The sequence below is a fragment of the Helianthus annuus genome, chromosome 12 (genome assembly GCF_002127325.2).
Source record: "Helianthus annuus cultivar XRQ/B chromosome 12, HanXRQr2.0-SUNRISE, whole genome shotgun sequence".
In the NCBI taxonomy this organism is placed as follows: domain Eukaryota; kingdom Viridiplantae; phylum Streptophyta; class Magnoliopsida; order Asterales; family Asteraceae; genus Helianthus; species Helianthus annuus.
In genome coordinates this window covers 134,447,049-134,460,868 of record NC_035444.2, presented here as the reverse complement: position 1 = coordinate 134,460,868, position 13,820 = coordinate 134,447,049, and the positions used below count along the sequence as shown (strand labels likewise).

Sequence of the window (13,820 nt, the reverse complement as noted above, 5' to 3'; positions counted from 1 at the left end):
ATAGGCAAAGTGGCCTACAAGCTAAACCTACCAGCTGAACTCGGTGCAGTTCACATTGTATTTCACGTGTCGAATCTGAAGAAGTGCCTGTCAGATGAGACCCTCATAGTTCCTTTTAAGGAACTCACTATCGACGAGCGGTTGCAGTTCGTCGAGGAGCCAGTTGAAATCACGGACTGGGATGTTAAGGTCCTCAAAAACAAGAGAATCCCTCTTGTTCGAGTTCGTTGGAACTCCAAACGTGGCCCAGAGTACACCTGGGAACGCGAAGACCAGATGACAGAAAAGTACCCCCAGTTATTCGAAACCAATGCAACTACTACTGAGGCTGAAGCTCCTACTGCGGAATTTCGGGACGAAATTCCAAATCAACGGGGGGATGATGTGACACCCCAGGAAAACCAGTAAACGATACAACTTACCTAGCTTCCTCAGTAACCGCATGCTAAATTTCGGGACGAAATTTCTTTTAAGTTGGGGATAATGTGACAACTCGAATTTCCAAGATTTCTATTTCGCATTTATTGCACGTTCATTTATTGTTTAGTTGTTTATTTGCACAAATAATTGGCTATGGAACTGTAACGTTTTAATACAATGAAGTGTATTGTGTGATTATGCATGATTATGTGTCAATTGTGATAGACTTGTCAAATGCATAAACTTGGTGGTGAAACTGTGAAACTGTTTGAGATGGTGTATTATTGTAAAATTTAATAATTAAGGGTGTGTAGAGTTATTAGTGAAACTTATATGATACTTAACCCTAATCCTTCACTAAACCTCACACAAGAAATCAAAGCACGTACTTCACATTCTCTGGCAATCATCACAATCATCATTGGCAAGACATTCATCACTTTTGTTTCCACATTCTCTCTAGAATCATTCAAGGTAATTGTTTATTGATTATTGTGATACTTGTAAACCCTAATTGATTGGTTGATTGTATCAATTCTTGATTCTTGTAATACTTGAAAAATCCTAGCTTTCATATGATGGTTCTGTGCTTTGGTTGATTCTTGGTTATTGTGTTATGATGATGATTAGTCGTGAAATCATTTGCTTGTATGATGATGATATTTGTTGAATTGATTAGTGCCATGTATTGTACGAATTAGGGTTTCTGGATCGTAGAAAAATAAGAACGCAACTGTTGAATGTATGTGTGTAACTGTTACGATTGTAATTGTGATTGTCCGAGTTTTTGATATAGCATGATTGTCCGACCTTTAACACAATGTGATGTCCGAGCTTTCTAATACAATCATAAGGTCCGACCTTTTTGAGAAGTTACATCCGAGTTGTACTTGACAACATTGTCCGAGTTTCATATATACACATAACATGAAGGTCCGATGTTTATTATAAGTGTGGTTGTCCGAATTATTTGATGATTGCACATGTTGTCTGACTTTTATAAAGATTAATCCTGTCCGACTTTTAAACCCTTGGAAGGGTGGTCCGAATTTTTAAAACAAAACATAAAGGTCCGATCTTTAAACATGATTGTGAGTCCGAGTTTTACTTGTGAAAATGGTGTCCGACCTTTAAGATGGTAATGCTGTCCGAGTTTTGTAATGGTGCAAGGGTCCGAGTTCTTCACTTGTTATGTTGTCTGAGTTTGTGTAATGCTAAAGAGTCCGAGTTTTATGACCCCCACCCCAAGTCTGACCTTGTGACCCTCCACCTATGTTGTCCAAATTTTAACCCCTAGCCACTTGGTCCGACTTTTAACCCCCCAACCCTTTAGTCCGACTTTCAAACATGGAACCCCCCCTCATCTTTTGTCCGAGCTTTTGCATGTTATGGTTTTATCTGAGTTGTGATTTCCTGTTAAGGGATTAACTGGGTAGGAAGTAACTGTGTTACATTTATTGGATATGTACAATTTATGCCAATTGATTGATCTGGTAAACCGTAAAGGGGTATTATTGATAAACTACGTTAGATTGTAAATTAAGTTAAACATGCTAACTCTGTTATGACTGTAAAGATGTTAACTCAGTAGACGTATCACATTGCTAGTGTGTAAATCCTGTTAAGTGTGTTAAATTGGTGAAGTATGTTAACTACATGTTCTTCCTATCGAGCATGAATTGTATGAAGACGATTAACTGGTTGTAATGCCTGCTGTTAACTGTTACACACACGTTGTGATGAACTTTACATGCGAAACCTTACAACATGTACTGACTGTGGACACATGCATACTCTAGGCTTTGATTGATTACTTGTGAGTGCATAACCTAGCATACCGAGCAAACCAAGGTGAGTTCACACCCTTACTAAGGCATGGGATTCCCAGGGTTTGGGAATGGGATTGAAGAAATAAGGTTGAATAGATTCATACATACACTGTTACTAGACTACCATACCATCGTCCTCGGTTGTGTAGGACACATACGTAAAACCTACGTATACTTATGCTACTCGCTATCCTCGGTTGTGAAGGATACTCACGTAAAACCTACGTGAAATTATACTCACTACTGCCTCGGTTGTGTCAGGCACTTACGTAAAACCTACGTAAACCCCCACGTACCCCTATCCTCGGTTGTGAAGGATACTTACGTAAAACCTACGTAAACTTGTACGTATTACTGTTCTCGGGATATGTAGAACACATATGGTTACGAATAGTCTAGTGGTTATACAACATGGGAAGCCCCCACCAATAGAACGTACTATCGGCCCAGTAGAGCCACATGTTATAAACGAATATACTATTACGCAATTACTTTCTGTGAACTCGCTCAACTAGTTGTTGATCCTCTGTTACATGCCTTGCAGGTCGTTAGATACATGGAGCTTGCACAGGGAGGAGCTGGTCGTTGTGGGCTTGGATCGTGATTGTCTTGTTAAACACATATGACATTTGATACTTTAATGTGATGGGTTTTATTTATACGCTTCCGCTAAACAGTGATAACTTACTTATGTTTTGGAACACCTTTCATATAGAATTGGTGTGGTTTAATGGAAAATACTTTTACTATATATATTGTTCTATATGATTGGTGGCTTGATCCTGGTCAGTCACGCTCCCAAGCGGTGATACTCCGCAGGTGGATTTTGGGGGTGTGACAACAACGCATACACTAACGCTAACGATGACATCGCGTGAATAGTTAAGTTGCTCCCATCGATCGTCGTAATGCAACGCAATCACGCTAACGATGACATCGCGTGAGTACTTAAGCGGTTCCCATCGATCGTCGTAAAGCGTCGCAACGCTAATGCAGACTAAAATGCAATTACTCATGCTATGACCCGTTATATATATATAACAACAACAACAACAATAATAAAGGGTATCGGAACTATCAAAATGCGCACTCGCAGGCACGTGCAACTCAATCTATCGCACATGATACGACGCTACTTATATCGCTAAAACGCTTAATGTGTCCACAATACTTAACGCAACAAAACACATCGAACGAAACGAAAGTCGGAAAACCAACTCGCACAAGCTGCCAATCGAATGACCCTTCGATCGAATGGCCATCCGTCCGGATGACCATCCGATCGGATGGCCATCTGATCGAACGGCCGTCCGACCCTCGTAACCCCACACTGCCTTCTCATCTTCACCTATAAATACCCCTCAGTCACATCAATTGTTCGTTGATGTGACAACCTCATCCGACCAGCATGCTCCTAAGCACTTTTCTCTCTATTTCTCGCGATTCCGTAAGTATTTCATCCTAAACCTTGTACTTCTATCATCAGCACACACATTCTCATCATCTTCTCCTTCAAATCATACTTTATCACCATGAAATCACCTGCTTTGGGTTGTTCTAGGGTGACGTCACCTCAGGTTCTTATGAACATTGAAGTGTGACCTCATCTCGTCTGGAATGGACCAGATCTACTAGATTTCTACATGATTTTACACAAAACTAAGCTAGATCTAAACACTTTTCAACTGTATTAAACTCTTTCAACTCTTTTACACTCTTCTATGCAAAACCGAGGGAATCTAAGCTCGTTCAGGCTTTCCATTCATTCTCTAGTGGAGAGTCGGTCTGAGAATGGATTTCTATCAAAGAGACGACCGATACACGGGTTGAACATGAAACTCCGTCAAGAACAGTCGAGTTGGACTCCGATCGGACGAGTTGGACTTGATATAATTTCCGTTGTTTAACACGCCGTCATACCGTCTTCGTCAAACCTCAAGCTTTGCAACTTACCTGTTTTTACAAACAAACAATTGCTCGACCGAATAGCCATCCGATTGAACGGCTATTCGACCAAGTGACTTGTGATTTCAACACTTAACCAATTTTTGCAAAATCCAAGGAATGTCAGTTTCCAAATGAATAGTCTTCCGATCGGATGACCATCCGATCGAATGACTATCCGGACATGAGACTTACTTCTTTGTAACTTCCCACTTAAACGAATTGCCATCCGATCGAACGGCCATCCGTCTGGATGACCATCCGATTGAATGACTTTACTTATACTACAACGAAAATTTCATAAGTTCAACATTTCACAAACACACTTCTTCAATCGAATAACCATCCAACCGAATGGTCATCCGTCCGGATGATCCATCCGATCGAACCACCGTCCGATCCACCATCACACTCGACGCACTATTACACGCTATTCAACACTTACGCTATCGTTCTGTGATCAGGCTAGCTCAGACGCATTCTCAATCAATCCAATCAAGTTGTGTTTACTTGTTAAACACCTACCATGGGTATACTTGACCCCTTTTTAACGCTTTAAACACACTTTTCAAAACTATTATCACATGCGAATTACTGTCGTACATATTTACACGTGATGCTTGATACATATGTGCTAGGACTTTTACTCGCGACATCCCACCTTAGCTAGCATCGAGTGACTTAGCTGGTAGTATTTGTTTTGTAGTATATATGTTGTGTGTCTCGTTTATGTATGTGGAAATTCGCAACACTTTTATCTACTTTATTTACCATGTCAAACCTGTATACTCGCCAATACTTTTTGTACTGGCGTCGCTTTAATGTATGTTGCAGGATAATTGCATGCTATCTCGAAATCAAGCTAGGAAATCTTGAAACTCACAATAAATCTAGGTTGTCGAATTTGTATTGTTTGAGAGAACATGGAAATCTGTATCACTGTTTACTGATGTATTGTTTGTTAGTATGGGATAATGAACGCTTTAAATATCGTCACTAAATAGTTGTTATGGATTCTCTTGAGCAATCTGATTTGCCTAGTGCCGCGCCCCGATGATTCCGCCATCGGTTGGGGTGTGACAATCGATTTGGTTTTTCATGGAGTAAGTGGGTTCTGCTTAAATGCAATATCTTTATGTGGCGTGCTTTCCTTGATCGTTTGCCTACTAAAATGGCATTGGTAAGGAGAAACATACTCATGGATAATCAGTTATGCGTTTGGTGTGACATTGAGGAAGAAACGGTCGAACACATTTTTACGGGTTGTGTTATTTCTGCCGGAGTTTGGAATGGGGTTTCTAGATGGTGTCGAATCCCGGATATATTCGCATTCCACGTTAAAGATTTGGTGAATATGCATGAGGTATGTGGGACGTCCGGAATCAAGAAGGCGGTGCTTCATGGGGTGATTATAATCGCATGTTGGATATTGTGGCGAGCTAGGAACGACAAGATTTTTTCCAATAAAGAGTCGAAGGTAGTGGATTTGGTTGCCGACATCAAGACTTTGGGTTTTCTTTGGTACAAACATAGATGCAAAGAAGGTGTAGTGGATTAGGATAGATTGTGTAGTTTTGATTTGATGTAATTGTGTTCGTGTATTTAGTGGTTTTTGGCTTGCTATTCCCGTCTTGGTGATAGCTTGTCCTTTTTGGTGGTAATGAAAGTTAATCTTATATATATATATATATATATATATATATATATATATATATATATATATATATATATATATATATATATATATATATATATATATATATATAATCCCCGCGGTTGGTTATTGTACAAATCATATTTATCTTACAAACTGTGAGAACAGATTCTAACATTTAAAAAAAGTTAAATTAGCAAATACTAAAACAATATATACATAAAAGTATCACTTTGAATTATATTAGCACATGAAAATTAATCAAGATAATTGATTTTAACACATATAACACTTTTCTTTATCAGCACATTGAAAACAAAAGTAATATCAAAGTAAAAAATTAATTGTTTGTTATCATAATTATAGGGAATTCAATATAATTGATATTATTTTGGTTATTATTTTACCATTTCTATATACTTTTTAAATGGTTCTTACAGTTTGTATACGAAATATAGTTTGTATTTGATCCTACTCCTTATCTCCTTTTCTAACTCTCGTCTCATTGCTGTATAAAGTGTATTATACATTTCTTATTTTTTTATACTTAAAATTGGTTTTGTATTAACGTTGTGTGTACACACAAAAGAAATAAAAGAGAGGTTATTGTATAAAGTGTAGAAATCAACTAAATGTGATATGTGTATTAAGGCGATGGTAAATATGTTAATGTAGTCCATCACCATAATTACGTACAAATTACACACAATATCACGTTTCATATATAAATAATTTCTATGAGCGCTTTATACATAACAACCATATATACATAAACTTGGAAGAATGGATCAAAGACTTGGAAGAAATTAATAGGGGTCGTGATTCAAGTTACGGCGTGGGAGATATGGAAAGCGCGAAATGAAAAAACTTTCAACGAGCGGCAAATTCATTTCAATCGAACGGCCGATTCTATAAAAGAAAATGTTTTTCTTTTTGTTACAGGTAGATCAAATTTTTGTAATCGTGAGTGGGAAAGGTAGATTGATTTTAACATTCGTAATGTAATTTTGTAATCTTGGATCCCAGTTTCTTACTGGCCCGTTTTCTATATTTTATATAGAAGTTTTTGCCGTTCAAAAAAAAAATATATATACATAAACACGGAATGTTATACGCACAATACATCTATTTAAAACCGTGTTTTTTAATATATAAAATATTTACTATAACATACGGTGGAATTAGATAAAAAGTTTTAACAATGACGATTTTTTTTTTTTATTTTGCCTTTCCCAATCATTAAATCATTCTATTATGTTTCTATAACACGCTACTCATCTTAATCAATAATTTTCAGTGATTAATGGCTCAGATCACTTTCTATGTTTGATGTGTGTGTATTCATTTGGACGCATTGATCCAATTTTGAAATTTTGTTTCATAATTTCATAATCCATAATCCAAGTTTTCAGTTATTAATTGACCTTGGATAAAAAAAATCCTGAAAATTTTGATTTTTCTTGAATGCGTCTTTGAAAGGTAAAGGATTTAATCCTTTAAACAAGAAAAAACATAATCCAAATATGAAGAGAAATAACCAACTTCTTACATCAAACCTTCGAAATCACCAGTATTAGTATTAGTAGCAGTAGCGAAACCAAAAAGGAAAGAAGATAATGCACATATTTTAAACACTTTAACTCGTGCATTCCACAAGATACATTCTTATGAACTATTACATTCAAGAACAAAATACGAATAATCATCGGGTAGAAACATTTGCCGTAAAAAAAACTCATTCGATGTTTTCGCCGGGTGATGAAGAACCGGATAGCTTTTGTCTCTTGGGTTGTGGTTCACCCAATTGCAGACTGACAGAAATTTCTTGGTCCTCGAGTTTTAATGGTGAAAGATTGTCTGCATTCGATGCTTCAGATTTCCCAATTTGAAAAACGGGAGATCTAACCGAGAAGCTTTCTATAAACTGATGTTCTTCATGCATGAACTCTCCTTTGGGGACTTCCTCAAGATTTATTATTCCAAGTGGCTCGTGATCTTCTTCGGTTTTTTCTTTTGGAGGTGATGATTCTCCGACAGTAGAATCAATCCCTGCTGCAGACGCATTTCTTTGATCTTGCAGTGCAACTGTACATAAAGATAAATATGTCACAATCAAGTTTTAAAAGTTGACGTGTGTTTTTGAGGCGTCCGGGTTAATGTGGACGACTTTGACACGAATAAGTATACGTGGTCAGTTTGGTTCACCCAATCGACGTGATACGGACCCTAGTTTTTAGGTGTTTGAACTTTGAACCAAACAAAACAAAACCAAATTCATACTAAATGTATTTAAGATGGCTATTTTTGTTTAAATTTTATGAAAAAATAACTCATCACTTGATTGTATTAGAGTCAATATTGTACATACCTTGTAAACTTTGGTTAGTTGTGATGAGATCAAGTTCCAAAAGATCAAGAAGCCGTCCAAGATCAACTCCACTAGTCCAATTCTCTGGTGGCTGGCCCACTTTAAGTTTTAAGCGTCCACGATTGGCGGTACCGCCCCAAATGATTCCAATGGGCCGCGGTTTCTCATCCGCTGTTAAAAGAATTAGACTTCCACTATCCCCTTCAAGATCAAATGTTTCTTGGTTTTCACCAACAACCAAGAAATCTGTAAAGAAACATATTCCTTTTTCGTCGTTGTATTCTAAGGCGTACGCCATTATTGTCCCGGTAGTTAGCCCGGAACTTCTACCAACTTTAGCCACTTGTTTTCCGATTAAACTGTTGATTGGAGACTGCAAATCTATAACTTTAACATCACCAATTTCCCCAATGCCTTTTACAGATGTGGTCACATTTGATATATTTAAGTCTTCATCAAATGCAATGAACGCCCCATCGGCTCTGACAAAGGTTTCTACAGGACAAAATGTTACAATAATAAAAAGATAATAATACTGATTTTTATTTAATGTTATTACCTGGGTTTGTCCCAGCAAATATCCCATACCAGCGTTCATCGGTGATGAATGATGTGGCCCTCTCCACAGCCCCTAGATACACCCCGGGTCCGAGGCTAGGTGGCAGAGGATGGAACATTTTTTGACTTGGATAATCCAAGTTGACTGCCACATGCCTATTTGTGAGGAAACCCACCTGGTGGTTTCCTGTTCGGCTCTTAACAATGGCACCCAAGGTTCCATATGTTTCTTGGTTTGCAACCTTTAAAAACGAAAACTGAGTTAATGTTTGATTCGAGATCGATCCTTTAGGAAAAGAAAAAAAAAAATGAACCATTCCTAAAACGAGTTATCAGTTGGCTTATAAATAAGAGGATTCGGGTTATGTTCTGAAGAGGTATGGTCCCAATTCCCTGCCTACATGGCAGGGACCACACCACTTTTCGTGCACACAAGGCATCCACATCATCTGGATCTTCTAGAAGCTTCCAGAAGACAACCGGATAAGGCCCGGCTGGCATCAAAGATGCCTCGCCCAACATCAAGGACAATACGTGGCACCATACACAGGAAGCCACACGGGCCTGCGACAATCCAGGGAGCAGGGCTGACATGACCAGTACGAGGTGCCCAACACCGTCGAATGCAGGGACGCCACGTGTACCACTATGCCGTCCCTGACAGAACAGACCAAGAGGATATTCCCCTTGGTCGGACAGCTGGCGCGCACCCACAGCTGGCACAGCTGCTTCCTCCTTCTTCACCCTCCGGCTATAAATAGAACCCTTCATCATTCAGGTTAAGGATCTTGGCTCTCTTTACTCACTCTATACACACACTGTTTTATTCATCTCGGAACAGTACTTATTCTCACGCCGGAGCCTGGTTAAGAGGGAAAACCTCCTTTTCCCCTCTTAACGAGACTAACGGTGTTTACTGTTTTGCAGATCTCGAGCCTTCGATACGAGCAAGAGAAGAGGTTGAACCCCATAAGTGAAACGACCCCCTTGGTTATCCTTTGTGTTAACCATTGTTTCAACATTGGCGCCATCCGTGGGACTCGAACCCACGAGTCATATTAATACATCGTCATATTAATACATCGTCAAGGTGTATTTAACATTTGAATATATGACTTGTAATGGATAGATTACCTGGGAGCCTGAACCAATGCAACGACCACTCCCACGCAAGTCATCAACAAGCTCTGAATACAACTGTTCCTTTGGAGTTGCTGCAGGTGCACCATAATAAGAGAACTCTACCACATCAACATCACACCACACACCTCCAGGTCCCTGTTCAACCTCTTTATTTATATGGTAAAATTCAAAAACAATATAAATCCAAAAACAAAAATAGATATAAACAACCTCAAGAGCAGATGGCAGACACTGAATGTGAGTGAGCCACTGTCTATGAACCTTGCGTGCCACAAACACAAGAATGGCAGGTATATCGGTTAGTACCCCGCGTCTAATTCGGAACCCAATTGCAGTCCCGAGACTGCACCTGCGCAAGATTTTGCTATGAAAAGCCCTGATTGTCATGAGTTCAAGTAATGTAGTAGCTCGTTGTCCAGTTGGCTGTCGATTAAGAGTTTCAGGCAAAACTCCTTTTAAAAGATTCCCAAAATAATTAGCTCTGTCCTCAGCATCATCGATTAACCGGCTAGAAGTAGGCCATGAGAAATACGCAGCATTACTCTCGGACAGTTGACCGGCCGATGTTGTGATAAAGGATTGCACAGGTCGACTTGGTGATGTCAGAGTAGCATGATTGCAGCATATTCTTTCCAAATCCAATGCTGATTCCTCTGATGGTGTAGAGCCAGAATGATGAAACCTTGAATCCATAATAATCCAAATCCCACCTGATTGAAAAACAACCAATATTTTCTCAGGTGTACCGATCCTATGTACATATATATTTAAGGACTATTGGATTTTAATAATCCCAACTGTTCGTCATGGGCTACTAACAGTCCCAAGTTCAAAAATAACCACCTGTAGTCCTAACTATTCACATATTGGCTTCCAATGGACCCTGACTAACAGAACCCTAACACCGTTAGTCTCCGTTCGCGAGAAAAACGTTTTTGCCTAGAAAACTCTTTTTTGGCCGGAAAACTCAATCTTTTCGTTCCAAACCACTTTGTAACCTTATTACAGACCTTTAGGAACCATTTTCTAGTAAAAGCCCCAATTATTGAGGTTGCCGGAAAACTCATTTTTTTTGCCGGAAAACTCAACATTTTCGTCCCAAACCTCTTTATAACATTAGATCGGACCTTTAGGAAACTTTTTCCGGCCAAAAACATCGTCGTTAGAGTTCTGTCAGTCAGGGTCCAGTGGAGGTCGATATATTAATAGTTGGAACTGCCGGCGGTTATTTTTAAAGTTGGGATTGTTGGCGGCTAATGGCGAATATTAATAAACAAACGACGTTCCACTTAACTTGAAGCATAAGGTAACAGTGAAGAAAAGAAAAATCCACTAAAATATAATGAAGTTTCATAATTGTTAATTCAAGTAAAATTGGAAAACTAAAGAGTAACCAAGATTCATTAGACGGAAAAGAACCTGAGTGAGTAACTAATACCTATCCCATCCATGATAATTAAACTACAAATCATGAAATAAGATGACACAGATCAAAATAAAAATTACAAATTCTTCTTAGCCCTGGACAATTGAACATAATAAGTACACCTTAATTCGAGCATATGGCATTCATGGTTTCATAACGATTACAGCTCCCAAATTATAAAACCCTAAAACACCACAAAAATCAATCAAATAACAACACTTACAGAGTGAAATCCAATAATTCTGATTAATAGATACAATCGTATTCTGTATAAGAATGCATATCGATCAGGCGGCGGAAGGGTGTAGTCCGCGAGTGGAGGGAAGAAAAGGGCGGAGGAGTCGCCATTTATTTATAGAAACAAACTCTCAGGAAATACTTCCATTATTATATCGGCCGTCGTTTTGATATTTATTTATAGAGTAAATTTCGGTTTTCATGCTCAATGGTTTTAATGATTTTGTTCTAATTCTTTAAAAACTACTCGCGCGCTGCGGTACGGGTACATTGTAAACATCGAATGGATTAGTCTAAACGTTATGTGATGCGTTAATTATATGAAAATGCGTGTTTCGACGTATCTGATTGAAGTCAATGTAACCAGCATAAGCAATGTGACTGGATCAAAACACAAAGTAAATCGAATTATACTGTACAATCATAACATATCATATGTATCCCGACTTATACATAGAAAACGTGATGGGTATATTGGAAAAGCTATCACGTTTAACCATAAGGGATTAACCGGAGCTTTTGAGAAAAATGGAAAAAAAAGAAACCATAATTTGACTCCACTCGATTCGAAACAAAATTTACGAAATATTCATAAAATAAACACGTAAACATATTATGTTTGACTTGACTCGTTTCGCAAATAAGTTTTTGTCGAAACGTACATCAACTCAAATTTATAGCGAAATGTGCATAAAATATGCACATAAAAATGTTTTTTTAAACAAAGACCTATTGTATTTGACATGACTCGTTTTCTAGAAAAAGTTTACATCGAAACGTAGAGCAAATCTGACATACCGACACGTACATATAAATATAAATATGTACGCAAAATTAGTTTTTAAGTAAAGGAAGTACAATGGTAAACTCGTAACAAATTATTAGTAAAAAAACTTAATAAGTTAAAAATGTTCGTAAAACCGTGCCATGTAGCACTAATGCAACACCACTGCCAGCGACCACCAACATCGTAAAACTTTGTAAAAATAAAATAAATAAAAAAAGGAAAAATTAACACCGAATGAAAAGCTTACGTAAAATCGTTGAGCCACGCACACCCGTTGTAGCGTGTTAATGTGAAGAAATTAGACCGAAACATAAAACGTAGAAAATAATAACTAAGTCGATCTAGGACCCGTGCGTTGCGACGAACCGGTCAAATGGAGAAAAATACACGCGTTGCGACGGGCCTATCAAATTGGAAAAATAAGACGAAAAAACGTCGAACCACACACGCACGTTGCGAAAGATTAAACGTACGAGGGACCAAAGTTGAAAATAAAAAAAAAAGTGTTGTGATTAAATTGTAAAAGATCAAAAACTTTGTGTTAAAAGTAAAAAAATCAAAAGAGTTAAAATTGAGAAATCAATTTTTTTTTTTTTTTTTGTGAAATACTCCCTATGCATGTTGTACAACAACATATAGCAACAAAATGTTGCTAATTTATATTATAGAAATAGTGATTTTACTCGATCTTTCTAACTTATCATCATTTTGTTCTCTCCTTTTAACATTGTCTAAAATGTATATTAGAAATAAAGGTATGTTGGTAATTTTACATGTAAGTATTTTAATTATTTATTATTAATTTCTAAAATCCATTTTTAAGTTTTTTATTGATATTAAAATAAAGATTTATTTATATATTATCTTTCTATATCAATTAATGTTTGCTTTCTTATACAACATAATGACCCGAAGTAATTTCCCTTTCATCGTCATCATCCTACACCTGATGGTTTTCTCGAGTTGGTTGAGGATTGTTCATATTATCTTCAATTACTAACAAATTATTATTATCATCATCATCATCATCTGTCGGGACTTGCTTTGATTCCTCCTATTTTTCCTGATTTAAGATTGTTGCAATTGCAGAGAGCTTCTGGCTAATTGAACCATCAGATAGTAGCATGTCTTTATTCCCGTACAAGAATATGAAGAGATAAATGAGAAAAAGGCCCAAAAAGCTGTCAAGCGACGATACTCCAGCAACGAGGAAAAGGCTCAAAAAGCTATCATCATCATCATCATCATAAGAGCACAAGTTGACGATACTCCAGCAATGGTGATTGTTGTAATTTCATTTTCATCATCATCATAAGAGCACAAGTTAACGATACTCCAGCAATGAGGAAAAGGCCCAAAAAGCTATCAAGCGAGAGCCTACGAGACATAGAAACCATATCTTACTCACTGCAATCTGCTTTTGATCGCAACCATTTATCGGTAATATTGGGTGT

At 37.6% G+C, this 13,820-nt stretch overlaps 2 protein-coding genes across 2 annotated transcripts; one reads left to right on the top strand and one right to left on the bottom strand.

Annotated features, from left to right (window-relative positions):
* The first annotated feature begins 5,364 nt into the window (after positions 1-5,364).
* Positions 5,365-5,751, top strand: LOC110893499. Its single transcript, XM_022140606.1, has one exon. The coding sequence runs from the start codon at positions 5,365-5,367 to the stop codon at positions 5,749-5,751; it is 387 nt and encodes a 128-aa protein (XP_021996298.1).
* Positions 5,752-7,392: 1,641 nt separating this feature from the next.
* On the bottom strand, positions 7,393-11,729 carry LOC110895873 (protein NARROW LEAF 1). Its single transcript, XM_022143241.2, has 6 exons — positions 11,566-11,729; positions 10,127-10,626; positions 9,908-10,051; positions 8,775-9,015; positions 8,216-8,710; positions 7,393-7,932 (listed from the first exon to the last, which is right to left on the bottom strand). Exons 2-6 carry the CDS (start codon positions 10,607-10,609, stop codon positions 7,583-7,585), a joined length of 1,713 nt encoding a protein of 570 aa, XP_021998933.1. The 5' UTR covers positions 10,610-10,626; positions 11,566-11,729; the 3' UTR covers positions 7,393-7,582.
* Positions 11,730-13,820: the final 2,091 nt, after the last annotated feature.

Bases quoted from the DNA above. Each gene is read 5' to 3' on its own strand.
- LOC110893499 (XM_022140606.1), top strand. From the start codon at position 5,365: ATGGCATTGGTAAGGAGAAACATACTCATGGATAATCAGTTATGCGTT.
- LOC110895873 (XM_022143241.2), bottom strand. From the start codon at position 10,609: ATGGATTCAAGGTTTCATCATTCTGGCTCTACACCATCAGAGGAATCA. The intron at 9,016-9,907 runs GTAATCTATCCA...TCGTTTTTAAAG, and splicing joins GCATTGGTTCAGGCTCCCAG to GTTGCAAACCAAGAAACATA. The intron at 8,711-8,774 runs GTAATAACATTA...TTTGTCCTGTAG, and splicing joins ATTTGCTGGGACAAACCCAG to AAACCTTTGTCAGAGCCGAT.